Below are 26,482 nucleotides of genomic sequence, written 5' to 3'. Positions count from 1 at the left end.
TTCTCTGGTCCTTCGTGTGTGTGTGTGTGTGTGTGTGTGTGTGTGTGTGTGGGTGTAAGAGTGTGTGTTTAACACATTGGATAAACTCTAAAGCTTCATTTATTTTGCATCACACGGCGGTGTCGAACTGATCTATACTTGCTGACAAAGCATCGCGTTGCAGCACTTTATTAGTTTGAAGATCAGCTCTGCTTGTAGAGACTTTACTTAGCAGGTATAGATCACTTCTGTTGGTACGCGACACCATAGTAATAGGGAGTATACGTTATTTTTAGTTCAAGTTTTAGTTCAAGTTTTAGTTCCAAGTTTTATTAGAAAACGTCATTGCATAACAGTATGAATTATGATGTTTCTTACAATTCAAGAGGACCGCTCTAAACCAGGCTTATTGGTACCATCAGTGGTGGAAAGTAACTAAGTACATGTACTCAAGTACTGTACTTAAGTACAATTTTGAGGTAATACTTTTACTTCTACTCCACTACATCTCAGAGGCAAATATTGTACTTTTACTCCACTACAATTATTTGAAAACTTTAGTAACTAGTTGCTTTGCAGATAAATGATTATATTATAAAACATGCATTAATTACTTCAGCCCTATTTTATACATTTGAAAATTGCCGATCTACAAGCTCACAACGCGTCGCATCGCGACGCGTTGTGAGCTTGTAGATCTGCTATTTTCAAACATTGTAGTTCTTTTACTTTAGGTACTTTAAGTATATTTTGATGCCAATACTTTTGTACTTTTACTCAAGTAACATTTTGATTACCGGACTTTTACTTTTATTTCCTCTACATTGCAGTATTGATACTTTTACTTAAGTACAAAATGTGAGTACTTCTTCCACCACTGTACGGTTCCACCACTGTACGGTTCCACCACTGTACGGTACCATCTAACAGGGTCTCGCTGGTCAAACAGCCCAGAACCTGATGGCATCACGTGCGCGGCTGCAGAGCTTAAAATAGCAGCTCAGCCCCCGATGACATCAGAGTTCCAGACTGAAGAAGCAGCGAAAAACGACAGAATGGAAAAACGTATCGGGGAGAAAATTGAGGAAAGAAAAATGCCAGGGAACCAAAATAAACAGGAGACAGAATGAGGTCTGGTTTAAAAAGACCCTTCAGGCAGGCACACACACACACACACACACACACACACACACACACACACACACACACACACACACACACACACACACACACACACACACACACACACACACACACACACACACACGTGCACGCACATGCACACACCAATGTCATGGAAGAGAGAGGAGAGAGAGAGAAAGAGAGAGAGAGATAGAGAGAGAGAGAGAGAGAGAGAGAGAGAGAGAGAGAGTGTGTAAATGGGGCAGGGGGTGGACAGGGGGTGTTTAGATTGTGGGCAAAGTGGGGGTTGGAAAGTGTGTGGGTTGGGGTGGGGGTCTTTACCACACTGTGTGTGTGTGTGTGTGTGTGTGTGTGTGTGTGTGTGCGTGTGCGTGTGCGTGTGCGTGTGCGCGTGCGCGTGCGTGTGCGTGCGTGTGTGTGTGTGTGTGTGTGTGTGTGTGTGCGTGTGTGTGTGTGAGAGAGAGAGATGGGGGTCTCTTACTCTCTCTCTCTGACACACACAAGGAAAGTCTGTGTGTAGATCTCACTCACCGAGGGGAAACCCCTCCCACTGTGTTTCCTTCAACAGAAGAGCGAGTCAGAGAGAAAGAAAGGGGCGAGCGACACAGACACACAAGGAGAGAGAGAGAGAGAGAGCAGCTGAGCGAACAGAGGGAGGTCCTACTCTGTCCTGAGGAACTCTTCGATACACACACACACACACACACACACACACACACACACACACACACTGCTGAGGACAGAGGAGTAATGCAGCTTGGATTGCTTGTGAGGACGCATCACAGTGCCTGGTAAGACACGTTCAAGACTATACTGAACTATAATTCTGAGTGTTAATTTAACCATGAGAGTGTTAAAATAATTGACCTGTAGTTTTTACACACAGGGTTAAGTTAAAATGACTTGTGTTTCATGTATGAGTGCATGTGTGTGTGTGTGTGTGTGCGACTGTGTGTTGTCACTGTTGTGTGTACGCTAAAGCCTGGTTTATACTTAGTAGCATGCCGGTGTTGTGCTCAGTAAATAGCAGATCTACAAGCTGACAACGCGTCACGAATGTGACTCGTTTTGAGCTTGTAGATCTGCTATTTACAGCATGCAACACCAGCATGCAACAAAGTATAACTCAGGCTTAACATGTTACCATGCAGCAATTAGCTGCATGTTGAGTGTGTTTGTGTGTGCGTTTAGGTATGTGTCGTATGAATGGTGCAGAGGTCCAGTGTTAATAATATATTAGCAGTTTATAATACGTTAACACTGGATAATAACAGTCTCATGCCTAATAGTAACCCTAAATCTTTTCTTTTACAAATGTTTAGACAGATTCCAGGTTCATTTGTTGACCTGGCATCCTATAGTTTGTATAGTTTCAATGTACATATTATAATTATTTTGATATTATACTGTTTAGACCATTGGTTCTCAAAGTGGGGTCCCCAGGGGCCCTTGGGGGGGTTCCAGGGGGTCCCCAGCAAAATGTGTTAATATAGCATCACAATCATTTTTACCACTTTAACCTTTTATACTTTGGCTATTGAAAAATAGCAGATATACAAGCTCATAGCGCGGCACCGAGTGCCGCGCTATGAGCTTGTAGATCTGCTATTTTTGAATATAGCCAAAGTTTGAGTTTGAGAACCACTGGTCTGATGATAGGTTCTTGGTTTACCTATGAGCCTAGATGACTATGCATTTGATTAATTACCTTGTGTTTACCTTGCTTACTGTAAATCGCTCTGGATTAAGAGCATCTGCTAAATGCCTAAATTGTAACTTGTAACTAAACTAACTGCAGTTCATTATGGTTTCTTCATTTTGTCTTTGTCCTGACATCACTGTCCTGCATCCAGGTGAGAATGGGGAACACAGACAGTCAGAGCAGCAGTCTGACTGCTCCTGCCAAGAACTGCTCCTTCAAGTTCTCCTCCCGGAAGCAGGAGGTGCAGTCTCCTCACAGCTGGTGGAGGAGCGCTGAAGCAGGAGTAGGCGCAGCCAACAAGTGCCACAAGCCCGGCCAGGCTCCTTACACCTCCTGGAGCTACGAACACAGAGCGGGAGTAAAAGGAGGCGCAGGGGGGAGCAGCAAGCTAAGAGCCGGACCTCCGCTCCACAAGTACGTGCGAGGGGAAAGGTCGCGAGGAGGCAACGGCCTCCGTAGCTATGGTTACCTGGAGGGCAGCGTGGAGGACGGTAACGGGCGAACGAGTGAAAACGGCGGTGGGTGGAGCCTAACCGATGGGGGGCGGGGCATAAACGGCGGGGGGTGGAACCCCGACAGGACCTCTCCCAAAGTGCTGCTGAGCAAGGACGGCAGCATGCGCGTGGAGTTCTCCAACACCAGGGTGGTCCCCGGCGTGGAGACTTCCCAGGGCGCTCTGCTGCCTGGAAACATCGCCGGCGGCGGCTCCGCCCAGACGGAGCCCCACCAGGCCGCCATCTCGCTCCGCAACAGCAAGGGCAGCTCCCTGAGCTCTGAGGGCTCCTGGTACGACTCCCCCTGGGGGGGGAATGGAGCCGACAGCCTGCATGCCGAGAACGCCGTCTTCTCCTGCGGGCAGAACGTGGACAACAGCAGCGGCTACACCACCTACTCCTCGTCCACCACCACTCGCACCGAGGATACGTGCGGCGGTGGCGGTGGTGGTCAAGGTTACTCCAGCAGTGGATATAACACCTTCTCCTCCACCCGAGTGGAGGAGGACATCTCTCCTAGATGCAGCAGCACCCTCCTCTTCCCCGCCACGGGGTTCACCGACGCCGGCGGCGAGTTCGTCGTCGGCACTCTGGGGTACGGCGCTCTGTCCTCCTCCGTTCAGATCCAGGGGATCCCTCCCAGGTTCAACGTTCCCGTGGATCCCCCCGGGAGCGGTGGCGGGGAGTTCAGTCCCAACACCACGGGATACAACACCTGCTCCTCCGGTCGCACCGAGGACAGCGGCATCGGGGACTCTGTGATTCTTCAGCCCGAATCCAGGTCCGATTCCGGCCTGGGTTCTCCTCCCCCCGGCGGCTCCCTGCCGGACCTGTACGCCCCCTGCCCCGGTGGCGCGCCGGTGGCTCCCGCCGCGTTCCCCTCCCATTTCTCCCAGCTGCAGGATTCGAACCGACAACCTCAGAGGGGCTCCCATTCCTCCTCCTCAAACTCCTTGTTTCTCCTTAACGCCGTCATCCAGGAGGAGAGGGGAGAAGGAGGCGAAGGAGGAGAGAAGGAGTGCTATCATTCCTCTCGCACCCTGCCCTGCCAGGGGGCGGGGCCGGGGCCGGGACCCGCGGCGGTCGTCGCCCCCGCCCCAAACAGCAGGAAGGACTTGCTGAAGAGCCGGATCAGACGTCTGAGCGACTGGACAGGAAGCCTGAGCAGGAAGAAGAGAAGGTTACAGGTAAATAAACCACATAAACACAACAGAGTAGATGGCGAAATTGGAAATACTCAAGTAAAGTAAAAAAGACCTAAAAATTGTTCTTAAGTACAGTACTTAGTTACGTTACATCACTGATCTGAGCTTATCAAATCAGAATAGTTTGTCTGAATTATTCATCTATATGGAACCCCAGCTCTGCCCTTGTGTCTAAACTACTGTACACCATCTCCCTGAAAGGCCATGCCTGATTTATACTTTGTTGAGCATCGTGTCACACAACGAAGTATGAAGCAGGCCTCCTGTGTAAACACATGTCAGTACAAGAAGTAGTGCTTTTTATTGTTCCATCTCAAATACGAGTGACATATAAGAATAACAAAGAGATGAGTTAATTGATTGTCCAGGTAGCTCAGTCGGTAGAGCATTGGTTCTCACAATCATTTTAACCACTTTAACCTTTTATACTTTGGCTATTCAAAAATAGCAGATATACAAGCTCATAGCGCGGCACCGAGTGCCGTGCTATGAGCTTGTAGATCTGCTATACTTCAAAAATCTTGGAACATTAGTGAACATTTTTAACACAAATCTTTGCTTCTGGGGGTCCCTGGCACAACATATGTTCAGATGGGGGTCCATGGCCAAATATTTTTCAATTTGAGGGTCCTTGACATGAAAAAGTTTGAGAACCACTGCGGTAGAGGACTCGCGATTCGAACCACAAGTTCATGGGTTCGATCTCAGGCACCGCCAACTCAGCGCATGAGTGGCTGATGGTAGGCGTGGCGCTCCACCTCAGCATTCCATCTCCCAGTGGCCTAGCGCATTGTGAAACAGGGGATAGACTCCAACGTTCTGGCTGGTACCAACAATAAGCCTCTCCGACCTACTTACTTAAATACTTAAATTAAGAATAACAACAGTAGGAAGAAAAATTGCATAGTATGTGCATTAGTCATAGCACACTTGAAGGTGCTCTGTGCATGGTTCCTACTTCTAAATACATTATATCCCTATATGTGTATGTGTGCACTGCACTGTTATACGTGTATGTGTATCTATTCATTTGTATATTTATATACAGTACACGTATGTGTGCATGTATATGTTTGTCGTGTAATCTGCAAAGTGTCAGGTGCCTGTGTTTTATGTGTTTAAAGTGGCTGTAAAATGTGTGTGTGCGTGTGTGTATGGGGGTGTGTGTGAGAAAGACTTTAAACTGGTGTGTGTGTGTGTGTGTGTGTGTGTGTGTGTGTGTGTGTGTGTGTGTGTGTGTGTGTGTGTGTGTGTGTGTGTGTGTGTGTGTGTGTGTGTGTGTGTGTGTGTGTGTGTGTGTGTGAGAGAGACCTGGCAGTAACATGAGTGTGTGCATGTAAAGCTGCTCGGTGTGACAGACTACACACGTCTGTAGTTACAAGGAAAGTGTCATCTGACTCTATTGTCCAGAGAGCTGCTGTGCTCAACCACAGGTCTGCCAGCTGTGTCACACAATACTTCCGCTTTGTCCCAGGAGAGGAAGTGTGTGTGTGCGTGTGTGACTGTGTGTGTGTGTGTGTGTGTGTGTGTGTGTGTGTGTGTGTGTGTGTGTGTGTGTGTGTGTGTGTGTGTGTGTGTGTGTGTGTGCGCGCGTGTGCGGCCGTCTTATTGATGATAGATCTCAGGGTTTCTCTAATCTCACCGAGGCTATTGTCCTGTTTTTTGGCCCCCATCAAAGGAATGTAACAGAGGGAGAAGTGAAGAAACGTGACCATAGTTGACAATAGAGTACCTTGTTAAATAAAGGGTTCATTCTCTTTCTCACTGTTCTCTCTATTCCTCTCTCTCTCTCTCTCTCTCTCTCTCTCTCTCTCTCTCTCTCTCTCTCTCTCTCTCTCTCTCTCTCACCTTGTTTAACCCCGTTATACTTTGTCTTGCGAAAAATAATGATAATTTTTGTAATTCTTTGGAACAATTTTGAAAGATTTTAATCCCAAAATATCCCAAATATAGTCACACCAGGGATACTATGGTTAATGTGGTTAATGTGGTCAATATGGTCAATGTGGTCAATGTGGTCAATGTGGTTAATGTGGTCAATGTGGTCAATGTAGTTAATGTGGTTAATGTGGTCAATGTGGTCAATGTAGTTAATAATGTTAATGTGGTTAAGTAAAGAAGGTTATAAGACGTTAACTAAACCTCCAGGTCTGTCTCTTCCTTCCTGTAGGAGCCATGCAGCAGTGGTCTGGACTCTGGACTGTCAGACAGTCTGTGGTCCTCCAACCCTCTACACATCCACAACCAACCAAACCAGGTCTGTTGTTAGTATTATTACTATCATCATCATCATTTAATGCAGTGACCTTTTTCATCTCAAGGACCCCCAGCTTGATATGCATTAGGCCACAGACCCACATTCGATCCTTGTAGAGCTTGTACATCTGCTATTTTAGAACATTTTTTTAAAATCTTGAAAGTGTTTTAAATATTTTCTCTTCTGGGGGTCCCTCCCTGTTACAAAGAATTTTCAGATGGGGGTCTGCGGCTATACGTATCATTTTGGGGGTCCTTCCTTGGCATGAAAAAGTTTGAGAACCACTGATTTAGAAGACATTATGTAGAATGGGCCTCAGGCCTTAATGGGTTTTAATGTCTTAGTATTATTACCATACTCATAGTATTATCATGTCCAGTTCCAGGTAGCCCAGAGTGGGCCCTTCTCCTCCTTCAGGGCCCCCTCAGGGCCCCCCCAGCCCCCAGCCAGCGCCTCCTTACGACACACCATCTACCAGAACTTCATGCAGGAGCTGGCGGAGACGGGCTGCGATGGCACCGAGCGCACCGAGCCCTCCGAGGAAGAGGAGGAGGGGGAAGGGGAGGAGGAAGAGCTGGAGGTGATGGAGGAGGGAGAGGATGAGGAGGAGGTGAGGAACGCTTCCCTGCTCCCCTCTTGCCGCCTTTTCTTTCCACTGATTGCTAGCGATTGACAAAGATATGGCTGTTATCTTGGCCACTTTTTGTCATGTTATTTTTTTTTCTTATTTTATTTAGCCCTGGTCCACAAATGTTAAGAATGTAATTTAGTTACCATGTTATGTAGACCAGGGGTCTTCAACAGGGGGTCCAGGACCCCTAGGGGGTCCTCAGAGTTACTACAGGGGGGCTGCCAAATCTGTACGTGTTTGTTTTTTACATTAACCACTTGAACCATGGCATCCCTTTTCTGAGGAGAACTTTAGCCAAAAATAGCAGATCTACAAGCTCACAACGCCTCGCACTGCGAGGCGTTGTGAGCTTGTAGATCGGCTATTTTTGGCAAAGAGGTAGAAGTGTAGAGGGGAAAAAAGAGCAGACCAAGTAAAGCAATTAAATGAATCTTTAATGAAAGTTGAAACACAATTTTATACAATATAGAGGGGGTCCCTGCTTCATCTCTCTCTCAGCTAGGGGGTCCTTGGCCTGAAAAACGTTGAAGACCCCTGATTTAGACTGTTGTTTGGTTCATTAAGTACCTGGTATCCTATAGTTTCAAATGTACAGAATGTTATTTAGATAGCATGTTGTTTAGACAGATGCTAGGTTCATTGTCTACCTGGTGTACTAGTTACTTTACGGCACTGCACTGTTCTCACCGCACTAAGGTTTATGTGCTTATTATTATTTTTGTCATCAATGTATTTATTGAATTTTTCATACAAACACAATACAACAAGACAATATACGACAACACAAAATCAGACAATACAATTACTCAAATATGACAAAAAAAACTACCCAAACAAAAGACTATATATAACAATACATACACAAAATAAGGGAACTTAGTCTGGTATCTCCATCTGAGTCCTTATGGCCACAAAACCAAACATCTGCAGAGAGTACAAATATCCAGTTCCAGACTCATCCGTTAGATGAGACAGATCATTGTCCTTTGACATACTGAATAAATCGTCCCCATATTTGTTTGAACAACTCTTGTTTATCTTTTAGAGTCTAAGTAAATTCTTTCCAAAGGAAGGCACACAGTTAACTCCTTAACCCACTAAGACCAGGAACGCATCTGTGTCATTTTAAGATTGCTTTGGCTATTCAAAAATAGCAGATATACAAGCTCATAGCGCGGCACCGAGTGCCGCGCTACGAGCTTGTATATCTGCTATTTTGTGAAAAATCGTGAAAATGTATATAATGTATATATATATATATATATTCAAAGATTTGCACACATTTTCACAATTTTTCAAAAAATAGCACAAGCTTGTATATCTGCTATTTTTGAATAGCCAAAGGAATCTAAAAATGACACACAGATGCGTTACCGGTCTTAATGGGTTAAGCCACTGAGCGATGCTTGGTTTGCCTGGCCCTATCTCTTTCCATGATAAAGCAATAGTCCATTTTGCTTGTAATATTATGTGCTTATTTGCCTTGTTTAGAGTTCATCCTCACTCTTATTCCCATCTCGCACTTGTGTAAGTCGCTCTGGGTAAGAGCGTCTGCTAAATGCCTGAATTGTAAATTGCAGGTGGAAAGGAGTAGCAGTGGAGGAGGAGGAGGTGTTGGTGGGTCTCTGGGGTCCCTGGAGCAGCTGGACCTCCTGCTGGAGAAGGAGCAGGGTGTGGTGAGGAGGGCAGGGTGGCTGTCCTTCAAAGCTCTGATCACCCTGAACAAAGAGCGCAGGCTGGAGATGGTCGCCCGCCGCAAGTGGAGACATTACTGGGTCACACTTAAAGGTACAGTACACTACTGGGTCACACTTAAAGGTACGGTACACTACTGGGTCACACTTAAAGGTACGGTACACTACTGGGTCACACTTAAAGGTACGGTACACTACTGGGTCGCACTTAAAGGTACAGTACACTACTGGGTCACACTTAAAGGTACGGTACACTACTGGGTCGCACTTAAAGGTACAGTACACTACTGGGTCACACTTAAAGGTACAGTACACTACTGGGTCACACTTAAAGGTACGGTACACTATTGGGTCACACTTAAAGGTACAGTACAGGGGCTCGCGTCAGCCTGTTGAACATAAAAGTCCATCAACACGCAAGTCCACCGGTTCACATTGGCTATTTAATTTAAACATGAAAGGCTTGTGTTTCTGTAACGGTCAAACTAGTGAAAGCAAACATACATAGGCCTACACTGCAAAACAAGGTTGAAATAAATAAAAAAAGGTTACCTTTCTGTGTTGCTCCAACTAATTTAGGATGGTTTGTATCAAAAACTCTGCCAGCCACCCTGCAGTACGTAAAACACGTCTGCTCTCCATGCCACCGGATGGTTTATTTAGGCAGGCGGGAGATGTTCCTTCCAAAGCCTTTGAAGTTGATCGCTCTCAAAACAGTTTCATGCCAGCCAGCCACATCATATTCACATCCTGCACACAATTGAATGATAGGTTAAACATCCGCAAAAGTAGCACTTCAAACACTGCAAGTAGATGCCCCGAGGTTGTTATTTAGATACTGTAGATGCCAGGTTTGTTGTTTACCAGGAGTTCAAATGTAGCACTTAGTAACAAAGTTTGTTTTCTTAGAACTCTAATTCACTTCCCCTGTTGTTGGGGTGACAATTGTTTCGTCCTCCGACCCGGCACTTTGTAAGTAGCTCTGGATTAAGAGCATCTGCTTAAATGCCTGAAGGATAAACTATAATTGTACCAGTGTTTTTATTTATTTTTTGGCTCAGGTCACCCCAGGAAATAACTTTTTCATCCACGGCACCCCTGAGTTACTTTATAGCACCTTACATTTATATCATATTTACGGTACGTAAATATGTAACTCTTTCCGCTAAGATACACTATATGTCACGATGGAAAACTTGAGAGAATATCCACATTATAGGCTCAGATTGAAAATAACTTTACTTGACATTTAACCACTTGAACCCCAGCATCGGGGAACATTCACCAGAAATAGCAGATCTACAAGCTTACAACGCGTCGCATTGCGACGTGTTGTGAGCTTGTAGATCTGCTATTTCTGGCAAAGAGATTTCGTGCAGATTGAAAAAGGTCGCACAAAGTACAGTGTAATGCTGCGTTCACACGGGCAGATACAAAGATACTGTACAAAGATACACAGCATATTTGTCGCTCTGTCGCTTTGTATCTGTGTTGCTCAACATGGTCGTTGACGTTATCAAGCGCTGCGTCATCGGAGCTACAGTTGTAGTTTTGTAACCCTGCTCAACTTCAATTTGTAGTTTTGTATCTTGCAAACGTTGGATGTTGCTTTGTATCTTCATGTTGCTGGCTTCCATTGAAAATGAATGGTAGACTGTATATCTTTGTATCTGCCCGTGTGAACACAGCATAACTCGGGTCCATTTTTTACTAAGTATAGACTCAAAGTGGTTAGAAACTGAAGTGATATTGATGAATTCCAAATATTATCAAAGTATTCTGCGGCACCCCTGGACTTGCGTCACGGCACCCACTTTAAGAAACCTTGCACTACTATACAAAGCTCTCCATTCTCTCTCTGTGTCCATCACTCTCATAAGCCTTGTGACCCTGTGTTCCAAATGGATCCAAAATTAGTCACAAGTCCTTGTTAATAACAATGTTCATTGGTTCGATATTTATAAAAACCCACAGACAGACTTAACCACCGCAAACCTGGCGTCCCTATTTAGGGCATGCCATTGCCATGGTAGTTTTCAAATCGACAAGGTCACAATGCGTCGCATCGCGATAGATTGTGACCTCGTAGATCGGTTACTTTTGGTTCTTTTGGATTCAAGGGCATTCATTTATGAAAAACATTGAATACTTTATTAGTCAGAAATGTAAACAACATGTGGTATACAGTCAGACATTAAGGCTAAAAGGATAACACAAAAAAAGTCCTGGGGACTTGTTTCCATTGTGGTCCTACTGTATGTATTCAATTAATCAACATAGCATAACAAATTAACACCAAAATACATGTCATTAACAGATACAAAACACTATATGTACAAAGGAGAAAAAGTAAAAACGGAGGTAGTGAATGACACCTCCTTTCTATGGGAATTTGCATTTATAACATGCTAATGCTGTGACCTTTCCCCCCTGTCAGGTTGCACCCTGCTGTTCTATGAGTCGTACGGAGGCAGCGGTGGCGGTGCTGGCGGTGGCGAGCAGGACGTGGTGTCGGCGCGCTACGCCCTGCTGGCCCAGGACAGCCTGGTCCAACCTGTCCCTGAACACCCCAGGAAGGAGAACGTCTTCTGCCTCAGCAACTCCCACGGCGACGTCTTCCTCTTCCAGGTCAGAGGTCCAAGCTTGATTGATTGATTGAATACTTGGTCAGAAATGTAAAACAGCACGTGGTTCAGTCAGACATTAAAGCTAAAAGGATAACACAAAAAAGTCCTGGGGATCTGTGGCCGTGGATGTATTCAATTCAACAAAATAATACATATTGTTGCTGTCCGGCAGAAACCAGCTAACTCCAGTTAGTGCTATTGCTATCAGTGCTATTGAACACCCTTTACGTCTGTGTGTTGATTAAACAAATATTGAACCAATGAAAAGTATTAAAAAGTGATTCTGACAAAACCAGCTAACTCCATTGGATCCTCAAACTTTCTGCTAAACCAGCTAACTCCACCAAAGGGGGGTGGAGTTAGCTGGTTTTGCTGACTCCAGGCTCCACCCCTTTTGACCTCCAACCTCATTGTGAGCTTGGAGGTCCATTTAGCTGTTCTTATTAATGATGAACAAAACCTCCTAACTCCACTTTTTTGTTTTGTTTTTGTCATTTCCTGAAAAATAAACATTTTGCTAGCTGGTTTCTGCCGGACAGCAGAGATATCATCAACAAATACAACAAATACAAACACTATGTACAAAAGAGATGGAAAAGATTTACCTGCCCTTTTGGTCTCCTGATGGGTGTTTTTTTCGGACGATTTTGAAAGAAACCAGTGATACACATCTTTAGATGGATGGTGTCGGGGCATTCCACATTTTGGTGGCAGAGTAGTAGAATGAGAACTTTCCCATGTTTGTTCCAAATTTGGGTGGTACTGTACCAGATCATGGTTGCTCACTCTGGTGTTGTGGCTGTGGTGGTTGTCACTCACTTTGGAGAAGTAATTATTTAATAATAATAATAATAATAAACTTTATTTGTATAGCACCTTTCATGACATGAAATGCAGCTCAAAGTGCTTTACAGAGCAAGAATACAATTACAGTTAGAACCAATTTAACAATAAAGCAAACAAAAATAAAATAAAATAAAAATAAAAGCAAAGGCAAAAGCAAAGGCATAAAACAACATTAAAATAGGGAATACAGTGAGGAATTAAAAATCAACCAAAGAATCAGCTAAAAGCAAGAGTGAAGTAATAGGTCTTGAGCTGTGCTTTAAAGCTATCGACAGAGGCTGCCTGTCTTAAGTGTAATGGGAGTTTATTCCACACTGTCGGTCCGTAAAAGCAGAATGCTGCTTCACCGTATTTTTTATATGTCATTGTAGGCACCTCGAGCAGGTCAGCACTTGAAGACCTGAGGGCCCGGTTTGGAACATATCTCTCTAGGCAGTCAGAGAGGTACGAAGGTGCCAGACCATTTAGAGATTTATAAACTATTAAAATAATTTTAAAATCAATCCTAAAAACAACCGGGAGCCAGTGTAGTGAAGCTAGAACTAGAGTGATATGTTCTCTCATCCTGGTTTTAGTTAAAATTCTGGCTGCCGCATTTTGAACAAGTTGTAATCTGTCAGTTGTTTTCTTTGGCAGGCCAGAGTAGAGTGCGTTGCAGTAATCAAGCCGAGAGAAAACAAAAGCGTGGATCAGCGTTTTTGCATCGTCTAACGACAGATAGTCTCTAATTCGCGCAATATTTCTAAGATGAAAGAAAGCAATCTTGGTGACATGATTAATGTGTGTATTGAAATTCAATTCAGAATCGATAATCACCCCCAGGTTCTTTACTGTGGTGTTACTTTCTACAGCCAGGTTACCAAGTCTACTTGTTATTGATTCTCTCTGCTCACTGGAACCAATTATGAGAACTTCTGTTTTATCATCATTTAGCTTAAGAAAGTTCTCACTCATCCAGCATTTTATACTGGACAGACAGGTCAACAATGGGTCTAGAGCGCAGGGGTCGTCTGGAGCTACTGAAAGATACAGCTGGGTATCATCAGCATAGAAATGGAAGTTCACTCCGTGATCGGCGATGAGTTCTCCCAGCGGTAGTATATACAGGGAGAACAATAAGGGACCCAGAATTGAGCCCTGTGGAATACCAGAACAGATGTTGTGTTTGTCTGAGTCAAAGTTAGCTAGACTGACAAAATAGCTTCTGCCTGTTAGGTAAGAGTGAAACCAAGACAAGGCTGTGCCTGACAGACCAATCCAGTACTCCAAACGCTGTAGTAGAATTGTGTGATCAATCGTATCAAAAGCAGCGGTTAAGTCAAGGAGTAGGAGAACAGATAAATTTTTGTCGTCAGCGGACACCCTAAGATCATTAATTACTTTTACAAGTGCTGTTTCTGTACTATGACCTTTCCTGAAGCCAGATTGGAATTTGTTATGAACCTTATTTGATATGTATGAGGGTATTGAGGGCACTGAGGGCAATGCCTCTTTGACTATCTGAACAAATCTGTTATCTACCTGAGCTTCTGAGCTTCATATGACCTGTTGTGGTGCCCTGGTGTGATATCTGGGTTCTTAGACAGTTTGGAATACTCACATCACATAATCAGTGGCTGAAATTGGTCCTTTTCAATGGTTGGCTGCATGAGCAACATGCAACAAGTTCTGATTACACTATTCTCTCAGGCAACCCTTCCACAATGTTCTAAATGATACAGAGTAATACAGAGTAATAACTCTTGTCTCCTGAAAGCCGTGAACGGAAGCTGTCATCCGTTTGTTCACAACGGAAATGATCGAAACGTATTCAAATAAGCGTACTCATTAAGTACTGCCGTCTGTGTTTATGAGATGTGGTATCTCGTACACACATTATTGCTAGTATTATTATTACTGATGTAAAACAACACAAGGCCAGACATGGTCTTGTCTGTTGTGGGCTCCAGTCTGTGTACACAGTAAAATCCCCCAACCTAAATGGACCCTCAAGGGTTTGTAACTGTGAGAGTGTACAAATCCCTTTGGTTCCATTTGTACACTCTCACAGTTAATTTAACGCTGAGGACTTTAGCATTTTACAGTGTGAATGAGAGAGAGGGGTGTGCTGTGGTTTTTCCAGCCCAGGCCCTCATGCTCCGACCACAGCTATGCACATGAGCTCTGCAGTCGCTTTAGCTTTTCATATGCTGCTGTTTAAGCTTGGTAATGGACAGTGGTGGAAAGTAACTAAGTACATTTACTCTCAAGTACTGTATTTTGAGTTTTTCAATGCTTTATACTTCTGTTCCACTACCTCTCAGAGGCAAATATTGTGCTTTTTGGGCGGTGAAACCGCCCCTATAAGTGAGATTTGGAAAAATGTACAAATATCTTGGGCAGTGAAACCGGCCCTAAAAGTTTGTAGAATTATCCTGCGCTGTGATTGGCCAATCACAATCTATTCAGGACTGTGATTGGCCAGTGTCACATGACACATGTGCATAGCCCTATGTGATTGGCCAGTGTCACATGACACATGTGCATAGCCCTATATAAGCAACCATAACTTAAAAAAAACCAAATTATTGTTTTTTTTAAGTTATGGTTTTGTCCATCATAAAGTGTGTTTTTAAAGTGTGTGGATCGACTCCATTCAGTATTGTGATTAGCTAGCAAGACACATGCTGACACTAAGTGGCTCTTTCAGATCAAAGCATATATATTGGTTGACTCCATTCAGTATTGTGGTTAGCTAGGAAGACACCGCCCACTTCACACAGGGTGTGTTTTTTTTTTTACTACACAGTAATTTGACATACAGTTACTTGAAAACTGCAGTTACATGTTACTTTGTTATTATTGTTTTTTACAAAACATTCAGTATAGTTTGTTGTAGATCGGCTATTTTCAAAATAATTTGTGAAAACTTGTGAAATAGGACATTCTGCATAATGACTACTTTTGGCCGCACGACTTTTACTTGTAACTGAGTATTTCAACATTGGGGTATTGCTACTTTTACTTGAGAAAGAAATCGGAGTACTTCTTCCACCACTGGTAATGAGCATGTTGAGTTATGTGTTATGATGCGTGTACACTGCCAGCTCTGTAGCGTCTGTGTTCCATTGTGAGAAATGTGTGGATGTTTTTGGGCAGTTTTGAACCGTTTCCAACACAATTATAGCTGTTTAACCTTCTCATCCAGAATGACTTGCAGTGCAATGTAGTTTTGACAGCAGTAACCATACTGTAGTCGAAATGTGACTTATTCTACACACAGTACAATCCTGAAGTGTTCATTTAACTGTGTACAAATGTGACCAAATCAACCCACTAAGGGCCTGTGTCCACCAAAGCGTGTTCTCTTTGTTTATGTCGTTAATTGTTTTCAATGGGATTGCTGAGCTGTGGCGTGCACATCTGCCGTTTATATATCTGTTCGCCTAGAGTTGAAAAATGTTCAACTTTGGGCGTTTGAATGAGCAATTTAGCAATTCCCTCAGGTGTTTACTACTGCTTTTTCCCATCTACACCAAATATCGTCACTATTGTGAGCTTGTAGATCTGCTATTTTTGCCGAATGTTCACCCCCAGTATTTGGGACGCTAGAATTCAAGTTGTTAGTGGATGATGATGTTGTTTACCACAGCTTCCCAAGGTTACCAGATCATTCCAGTTTTCAACTAACAGAAAATGTAGTAAGTAATTCCTCTTGGGAATGGAGACATAGTGTAGCACTACTTAAGCCGTCACAATGTAAAAGTAAATGGTAGTTGACCAGGGCCACCTGTAATAAATAACAAGGAGTGCAGGGTGAACGTTTCATGGTGTATCTTCTTGTAGGCTGACAGCAGGGTGCTTGACCCTCACGCTTTCAATTTAACCAGGGATAGAGTCCTGTTTGTACAAAGCTCTTCACACGGCGAGTTGACCAGATCAAGAGACGTAGACGTTATTTATTCTCAGATTTTAATGGTTATTGAGGTCTTGTGGGTGTGTGTTTAACACACATACACACACACACACACACACACACACACACACACAAATGCACTTCACATGCATAGGCGGCCCCATCACACACTTCACATTGCCATGGCAACTTATGAGTCTCAGACTTGCTCTTTAGTGTGTGTGTGTGTGTGTGTGTGTGTGTGTGTGTGTGTGAGTGTGAGTGTGAGTGTGTGTGTGTGTGTGTGTGTGTGTGCGTGTGCGCGTGGTTGGTTGGTGTGACGACCGTGTGTTTGGAGTCGAGCAGCTTTTGCCCTGCACTTTACCCTCCTCTGACTTTCACCCCGAGTAATTGTTTTTCTTATTTGATGGCCAGCAACAGCTCAGGCGGTCTTGGAATTGGAAGGTTCCCGGTTCGATTCCTCCCTTGCTTCGTGTCAAAGTGTCCTTGAGCAAGGCACTGAACCCCTAATTGCTCCTGATGAGCAAGTTGGATCTTACATAGTCGCCACCACGTTCCATGAACATGTGTGTGTGTGAGTGTAATGCAAGTTGTAAAGCGCTTTGGAGAGGAGTGCCGGATGAATGCACCATATACCATTTATTTATTATTTGTAAATAATCTGAACCTACACCAAAAGAAGGACAGAGTAAACAAAGCCGGCAATGGGAGCCTCTCCTTAGCCAATTCATATTGATTATTATTGAGTCCTAGATCAGGTAATTAACCCATCAATTAAAAGCAACAATAATAATAATTTAGGGACACTTTGCTCAGGGACACTTTGACACGCATAATACTCAGTGGTGGAAAAAGTACTCAAATGTTTTACTTAAAGGGATACTTCACTTTAGGGCCGGGGACACATTTAAAAAAAATATTAAAAATAAATGAAAAAAGTTATGGAAAATTCATGGCCCCCTCACGCATTAGAGTGTCCTACTAATGCGTGAGGGGGCCATGAATTTTCCATAACTTTTTTCATTTATTTTTAATATTTTTTTTAAATGTGTCCCCGGCCCGAGAGTGAAGTATCCCTTTAAGTAAAAGTATCAATACTGCAAATTAGAAGTACTCTGTCACAAGTAAAAGTCCGGAATTCAAAATTTACTTTAGTAAAAGTACAAAAGTATTGGTATCAAAATGTACTTAAAGTACCAAAAGTAAAAGTACAAAAATGTTTGAAAATAGCAGATCTACAAGCTCACAACGTGTCGTGATGCAACGCGTTGTGAGCTTGTAGATCGGCTATTTTCAAATAGCCTAGATATAAAATAAGGCTAAAGTAGTTAATGTGTGTTTTATAACGTAATAATATATATCTGCAAAGTAAATAGTAACTAAAGATTTCAAATAATTGTAGTGGGAGTAAAAGTACAATATTTGTCTCTGAGATGTAACAGAGTAGAAGTAAAAGTACAGACAACTGGAAATACTCCAGTAAAGTAAAAGTCCATCAAAATTGTTCTTAAGTACATTACTTGAGTAAATGTACTTAGTTACTTTACACCACTGCATAATATACTAGGTGAGCCGGACGACCAAACACGGCGACCTTCCGATTCCCAGGCGTCCTCCTCTACCCGCTTGGCCGCCACGGCCCCCCCCCCCAATTAACACACTCTCTCCACCCTCCTGCAGGCGTCCAATCAGACGGACGTGGAGAACTGGGTGACCTCCATCCACTCGGCGTGTTCCTCGCTGCTGGCGCGGCGCCAGGGGAAGGAGGACACGGTGTCTCTGCTGCGGAGCCACACCCGCGTCCTCCTGCACAGCGTCGACATGGACGCCAAGATGAGGAAGATGGCCGAACTCCAGCTGTCTGTCATCACGGACCACAAGAACAGGAAGGCTGTGGAAAGCCAGGTGAGGAGAGTGCGTTGCGTGTGTGACTGTGTGTGTGTGTGTGTGTGTGTGCGTGTGCGTGTGCGTGTGCGTGTGCTTGTGCGTGTGCGTGTGCGCGCGTGCGTGTGTGCGTGTGTGTGTGTGTGATACATCGGTGGGCAACTTTGATGATGGAGAGGGCCACTATATTTCCACACTTACTCCAGAGGGCCACATTGCATACTGTCTCTCCATATTTTAACTTTTTTTGCCATTCTATGTCACACTAAAGTAGCAAAAATAGCCGATCTACAAGCTCAAAACGCATCGCAGTGCATTTTGAGCTTGTAGATGGGCTATTTTTGCTATTTTTTTATTGGAATCCAGATTTTGTTTTGCTATTTTTGAATTGGAATCCTGAAAAGTTAAATTTCAAATGCATTTAGCTATATACTTTTGAACTTAAATACAAATACGTTGGACATAAAAAAGACAATAGAATTTTAATACTAGTCATTAAGCTGCTAATATAGACTGAAGTAATTAAAGTGGGTCATGTTTGCATGTTTGGAATTGTAACAGCTGAAATCAATAATATATTAGCAATAACCTGCGGGCCGCATTAAGTGAAGGTGGGGGCCGCATGTGGCCCCCGGGCCGCCAGTTGCCCATGTATGGTGTGAGATGATTGTTGGGTTTCCAGGAAGGAACCAGCGCAACCGAAATGCCATGATGAGCCAGCTGTGTGGTGGGGGGGTGTGTGTGTTTGTGCGTGTGTGCGTGCGTGCATGTGTGGTTGAGATCAAGGGCCCAGAGTTGTGGAGGGAGCCATTCAAACACACAGCAGTTCGGTCAAATTGGCCAATTTAGTTAATTAGTGTGTGCGGTTGAAATGGAAACCAGCGCCTCAACAGCCTTTTCTGCTGAACCAAAGACATCTAGTCTACAAGCGTTTCACTTCTGCGGTCCTATTAACTGCCAAGGTTGGGGGTTTGATTCCCCTTGTATAGCTCAATGGTTAGTTGCCCCTTTCTGCATTGTGTGTTCATTCCATGACGTCATCATCGTGTTGGAGTTGCATTTTGTTGGCTTTTTACTGTGCTTTTGGAATTACTGGATACATAGATAGACCTTGAGGGAAATTCAGTTGTCATAACCGCAGCACTGCAGTAAGGATGATACAAAGATACAGGTACGGGTAGAGAATAAGTGCAGAATAAGAGATAGGGTAACACTAATTAATACACTTGAACCCCTAGCGTCCCCTTTGTATTGCGACATGTTGTGAGCTTGTAGATCGGCTGAGAGATATGCGCTGTAGAGGGAAATACTTGAGGAGAGCCCGCCCGGTCAACTAAGTATACAGGGTTTAAGTGGTTCAAATAGGATAACAATATAAAAGATGACCAGGCCCACTGCGCATGGGCTGGTCAGGTGTGCATAATGTTTAAGTTGATTCAAATAGAGGGGTAGCATGTGCATTCATGCAGTCTTAAGGAACTAAAGACTGGCCTGGCCATCTGCAGGGTTAGCATAGGGTACGTACCGTGTGCAGATATAAATCTACCGTTGCTGTACAATATAAATTGGGGTCCCAGAGATAGAAATGCCATTAAATGGGGGTCCGTAGCCTAATGCATATCAAACTGGGGGTCCTTGGAAATTAAAATGGTTGAGAATCACTGCTAGGGGGTCCCTGGCATATCTTTTCAAATGGGGTTCTCGGGCTAATAAGTGTCAATTTGGGGGTTCTCGACATGAAAAAGTTTGAGAACCACTGGACTAGACCCTTCTTGAGAAAAACAAATGTGATCTTTAATCAATAACCTGCTCAGTTTCAGCTCAATACAAACTGCGACACAAGGTTCCTTGTGTGCTAAAACTTGGAACGTAGACACAGTGGGTTTGCAGCAAAATACATGCTTTATGAATGAAGTCAGATCCAAGCTCAGTGTAACAACTGAACAACGTGTTACGTAACTGTTTTCCTCACGGAGTCCTGTTGGCAGCCGTCCTGTAGAGAAAATCCCAGCTTTTCTCACACGGCACTCTCAGTTTAACGTGGCCAGCACATGTGTTGTTCAGTCCAACACACGGTCATTATTATACTGCTGTCCCCAGTCTACCAACTCTTTAACGGGAAGCACAGATACGTTAGCTTAGTGGTTCCCAAACGTTTTTGCTCGGGACCCGAAAAGAGAAACTTTATGTCTCCCTGGGGACCCAAACAAAGTGAAAATAGCAGATCTACAAGCTCACAACGTGTCGCGATGCGACACGTTGTGAGCTTGTAGAACGGCTATTTTCACTACTATTTTTTTTACTTTTCTCTTGAAAAATGTTTGAAAATACAGATTTATTTGTGGGTAGTAAACGAAGAAAAAAAGGGATATTTTCTCGTGACCCAGAAAAATGTGGGTCCTGACCCGCTGTTTGGGAAACAGTGAGCTGCTAGCTGATGTTTGTGTGTGTGTGTGTGTGTGTGTGTGTGTGGGGGGGGGGGTGACGTCATAAAACAAATGCTGAGGTGTCGACAGCAGTACCCCCCCTCCTCAAGATCAAGAACAAAAAAACAAAGAATGTTTTCCCCCATAGTCTCCGAGTCTACATGTCTACTCTGTTATCCATAGAGACCAGGTCAACCATGCAGAGAGTAATCTTCAGATCCTAGATCAGCAAACATCTCAAGTGACCAACAATGTTGGTCCAACATGAACCACTTTGAACCTGCATGGCGTCCCTATTTTAGGCATGTCATTACATGGGGAAAATCGTACAAATTGTAAAACAAAACAATAGCAGATTTTCACGATGTGACGCATTGTGGGCTTATAGATCACCTATTTTTGCTATTCAAAGTTACAGTGGGCACTGGGTAGGTTATCGCTATTCAAAGATCATGCCGTCCTTACCAGAATGTGTGTGTGTGTGTGTGTGTGGGGGGGTGGGGGATGGGGGTGGCTGTATTAACCGTATGGCTCCAGTCACTTTGATGAGATTGCATGCCGCTCACTGATCCCAAGGCCTGCAGCCGTTTGAAGTGAAGCTAAACGATTGTACAAAACCCTAATCTACCCTCTGAGACAACCAGCTTCTCACACTGGATCTCTGCTTCATGTGCAATTACCCAGAGAGAGAGAGAGAGAGAGAGAGAGAGAGAGAGAGAGAGGGAGAGGGAGAGGGAGAGGGGGAGAGAGAGAGAGAGAGAGAGAGAGAGAGAGAGAGAGGGAATGGGGGGTGTTTGTGTCTGTGAACGGGAAGTGTGTGCTTGTGTCTAGGCGTTGTGTGTGTGTAGATGTGTGTACAATTGTGTGTAAAGACGCGTGACTCTGTTTGTATGTGAGTGTGTGTGTGAGTGAGTGTGCGTGCGTGTGTGTGCGTGCGATTGATTGATGGAATACTTACTGTAAATGTAAACAGCACGAGGTACAGTCAGACATAAAAGGATAACATAAAAACTTGTTTCCATTGTGGTCCTATGTACTCAATTCATCAACATAGCATTAAAAAAAACATGTGGTGTGTCCTCCTCAGATCCAGCAGTGGGACCAGAACCTGGAGAAGCTGAACGTGGACGTGTTCAGACTGAGGTGCTACCAGGCCAGCCTGCAGGGCAGTGAGCTGCCCAACCCCAAGCGGCTGCTGGCCGTGGCCAGCAAGACCTCCAAGAGCACCCTGGGACGTCTGGGGGTCTTCTCTGCCTCCTCCTTCCACGCTCTGGTACTATTACTATTATTTATTCACCCTGGGAAATATCTCTTGTCTTAACCAGAGCTAGCTTGTTTAGACATGTGTTTTTTTACCACTTGAACCCTGGCGTCCCTTTTCCGGGGCAAACATCCGTTGGCTATTATGAACGAAGAGATTATGGTGTTGAGGGGAAAAAAGGATTGGACCTGGTAAAGAGCCCTGGGGGACCTCGGTCAACGTCATTGACAACAGTAGGTGTCCTACTCGACACGAGGGTCTACACATTTCTCAATGGAAGAGTCGGGAGACCCCCTCTAACCACTGCTGATGTCCTAGTTATATTGTAAATAGCTTGTAAATGGACTGCATGTATATAGCGCTCTTCTCCAAAGCGCTTTACAGTGTACTTCACATTCACCCATTCACACACACATTCACACACTGACCATGCAAGGCACCAACCTGCTCATCGGGAGCAATTAGGGGTTCAGTGTCTTGCGCAAGGACACTTCGACACTAACTCTATGGGAGCTGGGGAACTGGGAACCTTCCGTTTCCCAAGCTGCCGCTCTATCTCCTGAGCCACTGCCGCCCCGTAGATTGGCTATGTGGATCAGCTATTTTCAGAAAATGTTCTCTTATGGGGGTTCCTTATGGGGTTTTAAACCTTTTCAAATAGGGGTCCGCACCAAAGTACATATAAAGTTTTAGGTTACTTGGCATGAAAATGTTTGAGAACCTCTATTTTAGCGTACCGATAGCTTATCATAGTTTTATTTATTTGGCATTTAGTTAATCGCACAGGGGAAAACAATCATCAAAACATGCTGAAAACACAACATGAAGAAAGAAGAGAACAATGGCATTAGTGAGGTGATGACTTAATTTCCTAATGCACTGGTTCTCGGTTCTGGGTCCAAATGGGCCTTCATTGGGTTCCATTTGTACACTCTCACAGTTAAATAAACACACTCAATATTTTAGACTGAGGTCCCAGAGATAAAGATGGTATCACATAGAGGTCCGTGTCCCTAATGCATATTGGGGGTCCTTGAAATTCAAACGGTTAATTATCACTGTCCTAACGTTGTTGTTGTTGTTATTGTTGTGGTGGTCAGGTGTGCAGTCGTGAGGAGGGCACACTGAGGAGACGAGGTCAGTCTCTGTCCAGAGGAGACCAGAGGACCAAGAGAGGCCTGCTGTCTTCTCTGAAGGTGTTGGACACCCTGGGGAGACGCAGCAAGGACAAGAGTCTGTCAACATCACAGGTAACGCACACGCACTCACACACACACACACACACACACACACACACACACACACACACACGCGCGCGCACACACACTCGCGCACACACACGCGCACGCACGCACGCACGCACGCACGCACGCACACTCGCACGCACGCACGCACACACACACACACACACACACACACACACACACACACACACACACACACACACACACACACACACACACACACACACACACATACACACACACACACACACACACACACACATGCTCCCATCATGTGAACTCCTTACAAGGCTAGCTGTGGGTTCAGCTGGATGGCTTAACCCACTAATCCTCTATGATAGCAGTTAATCACAGCAGCTGGGAAGGGGCTCTGTAGGGGTACACACACACACACACACACACACACACCCCACACACACACACACACACACACACACACACACACACACACACACACACACACACACACACACACACACACACACACACACACACACACACACACACACACACACACACACACACACACACACACACACAGACTCACATGTACAAGTTCACACACCATCTCCTCTCCTTCTAACCATTTGCCTCTCACCTTGTTATCAGCTGTAAAAACACTTGTTTACAAGTCTCCTGACACTGATGTGTTTTAAAACCGTTTGGAATGCAGGGAGCCATGTCTAACAGATGTTCTCATCCACAAACACCTTGCTTTACACTACTGCACTACTCCACATTCACACCTGGTAGCTGACCGGTACAACCACAGTTCTCTACTGTTGGCCACTGGGAGCTGCCCAGTACAACCACAGTTTTCTACTGTTGATCACTGGGAGCTGACCGGTACAACCACAGTCTACTACCGTTGACCACATGTTTGAGCATTAATCACTTCATTCTCAAACATTGTTCTATGGCGAATAGCGGGGAAAAAGCGCCGATCTTCAAGCGTGTAGATCGGTTATTGGCTATTCAAAATTATTTAACAATAATGTACTTTTTTTAATTTTTTTTGAACATTTAACCAAAGTAAGGACACCAGTCTTAAAGTACCATGGTGAGGAGAACATTTCTATGCTGTTGCACTTCACTATGAACTAATCTAGGAACGGAAGTGTATTCCTCCGTTTTACTACTCACTGTAAGCCACTTCTGGATAAGTGCATTAGCTAAATGATTAACACGTGTTTACGTTGACTTCATTTCATTTATTTGCGCTGCGGGTGGACCGTTGAGTCCGAGCCTCCGAGGTAATAAAATACTGTTTGCAATTTTTCAGTGAGATTTCAAAAATAGCAAATTGTGTCTGGAAAAAACACACATCCGCTAAATGCCTCCCAAGTATGAATCCAGATGTTCCGAGTTATGAGACGGTTATCAGGGAATGTTCCGTGCAGCTCAGTAGCATCAGCCTCCTGGTGGGTTTTATTGCTCATCACTTACTAAACCCCTCGTGGACCCCCGGGCCCCCCTTTTGCTCCGTAAACACCGGCCCCTCCGAGAGACCAACTGGAGCTATTTTAGGTTGCTGAGAGTCTGACCCAACTGCCTCTGTGCTCTAGAGGACAATAAATCTCTTGGCATTTTGTCCTCCATGTCCCCTCTCTCTCTCTCTCTCTCTCTCTCTCTCTCTCGCTCTCTCTCTCTCTCTCTCTCTCTCCCTCTCTCTCTTTTTCCAGCCAATGTTTTGACAGCCTGACATTGTACACTACACTACTACACCCCTCCTCTGTTCTTCTCTCAACACGTGTTCTGTGTTGATACTCTGAACTGGGGACATCGTTGTATTGTATATATTGTATATCGTCTCTGTCGGGTGGAAACCCCATATGTCCAAAACTGTTACTTTTCATCGCTTTAGGCCACGTTTCGAGCTTGTGGATCTGTTACTTTTGATACTTTTGTCTGATGCTGTAATATGATCAATTAGGGCATTCATTTACGAAAAAACAAAAAAGGTTGGATTTTGGAGATAAGAGGTTTCTGCCCCGACATCGACTATATGACAAGTTGGACTGATGTCACCTTTCGGACAGACAGTGGATGAAAGAAAGTTGTGATTTTGTGCAACATGTTTAAAAATCCGGACAACCTCCAAACAGACAAGACCTTACCCTACAGCCCAGAGGCCCTGGTTGCCCCAGGTACGATTCCAGGCCACGCCAGCATATGTGTCGATGAAATGAAATTTGTCCCTGAGCAAGACTCTTAACCCCTAATTGCTCACAGGCCCTCATTGGAAACAAGCCCGCAAGGACTTTCATGAACGTCCTGTTAAAAGGAATTATCCTTATCCTACAGGTTGAGAACCACTGCTTTAGAGAGGGAATCCATGTTATGGTTGTGTGAGGTTTGAAAGGCGGGCGTGCAACCCAACGGTTGCCGATTCACACTCCTGGACAGGTTAAGAAAGTACTGCGCATGTGATGTACTGTAAATGGGGTCACACCCTCACGATTCTCTTTATTAGTGCCATGAACATGCCCTTGAGCAAGGCACAGTGTTTGTGCCAAGTTCGGTGTGGATTGGAGCAGCAGTGCGCCTTGCAAGTCCGGATGTTACGTTTGTGATGTCCACCATTACCCTCTCTAGGCAATTGTAATATAGGATAGCACATTTCAACAAGGCAAGCGCTTTGCACAAAACATTGAGACATTAAGACTAAGAGAGCTAAGATACAGCACATTACTAAGATACAGTATAAAGGACAAAAAAAAAGGGAAAAAATAAGTTAACATAAAACAGAAAAATAAGAGATTAAATGTACAAAAATTAACTCAATAAAAGGCAGCAGCAAAAATAAAGAAGTCTTCAGCTTTTTAGGCCCTAAACCATTCAGTGCTTTATAAACCACAACGGCAGTATTTTAAGATCAATCATTTGACCGACCGTTTAAAGATCTAAAAGAGCGTATCAACAGTTGAATTGCAGTAAGTGTGTGTGTGTTCTTCTATCTAGAGGAGTCCCTTTGTCTCAAGTAGAATCCTTGTTGGATGTGTGCTGAGGGCATGTGTTGCCATGTCTGCTTATTATAAGCGACTTTGGGCTTGTTTTTCTGTAAAGTTGCTTGTAAATTATTGGCAGTTGCGGGTTGTGTTTTTTGGGCTTGTTTCTAAAGTGTAGTTGGTTATTTGGGCTTGTTTCCTAATGTTGCTTAAACCAGTGGTTCTCTAAGATGTTCATGTCAAGGA

General features: G+C 44.3%; 1 protein-coding gene across 1 annotated transcript in view; it reads left to right on the top strand.

The window, feature by feature from the left end:
- LOC308102781 (rho guanine nucleotide exchange factor TIAM2-like) overlaps positions 1-26,482 on the top strand; it is a 59,973-nt gene that overhangs the window by 12,048 nt on the left and 21,443 nt on the right. The window contains exons 3-11 of the mRNA XM_080452641.1: positions 1,691-1,913; positions 2,976-4,505; positions 6,694-6,780; positions 7,160-7,390; positions 8,992-9,199; positions 11,543-11,733; positions 18,154-18,378; positions 21,871-22,056; positions 23,145-23,294. Of these exons, the coding sequence (XP_080308767.1) occupies positions 2,982-4,505; positions 6,694-6,780; positions 7,160-7,390; positions 8,992-9,199; positions 11,543-11,733; positions 18,154-18,378; positions 21,871-22,056; positions 23,145-23,294 (2,802 nt within the window). The 5' untranslated portion in view covers positions 1,691-1,913; positions 2,976-2,981. The remainder of the gene's footprint in view (positions 1-1,690; positions 1,914-2,975; positions 4,506-6,693; positions 6,781-7,159; positions 7,391-8,991; positions 9,200-11,542; positions 11,734-18,153; positions 18,379-21,870; positions 22,057-23,144; positions 23,295-26,482) is intronic.

This window comes from Gymnoscopelus braueri (assembly GCF_963280865.1).
Source record: "Gymnoscopelus braueri genome assembly, chromosome: 16".
In the NCBI taxonomy this organism is placed as follows: domain Eukaryota; kingdom Metazoa; phylum Chordata; class Actinopteri; order Myctophiformes; family Myctophidae; genus Gymnoscopelus; species Gymnoscopelus braueri.
This window is presented reverse-complemented; position numbering and strand designations above follow the sequence as displayed.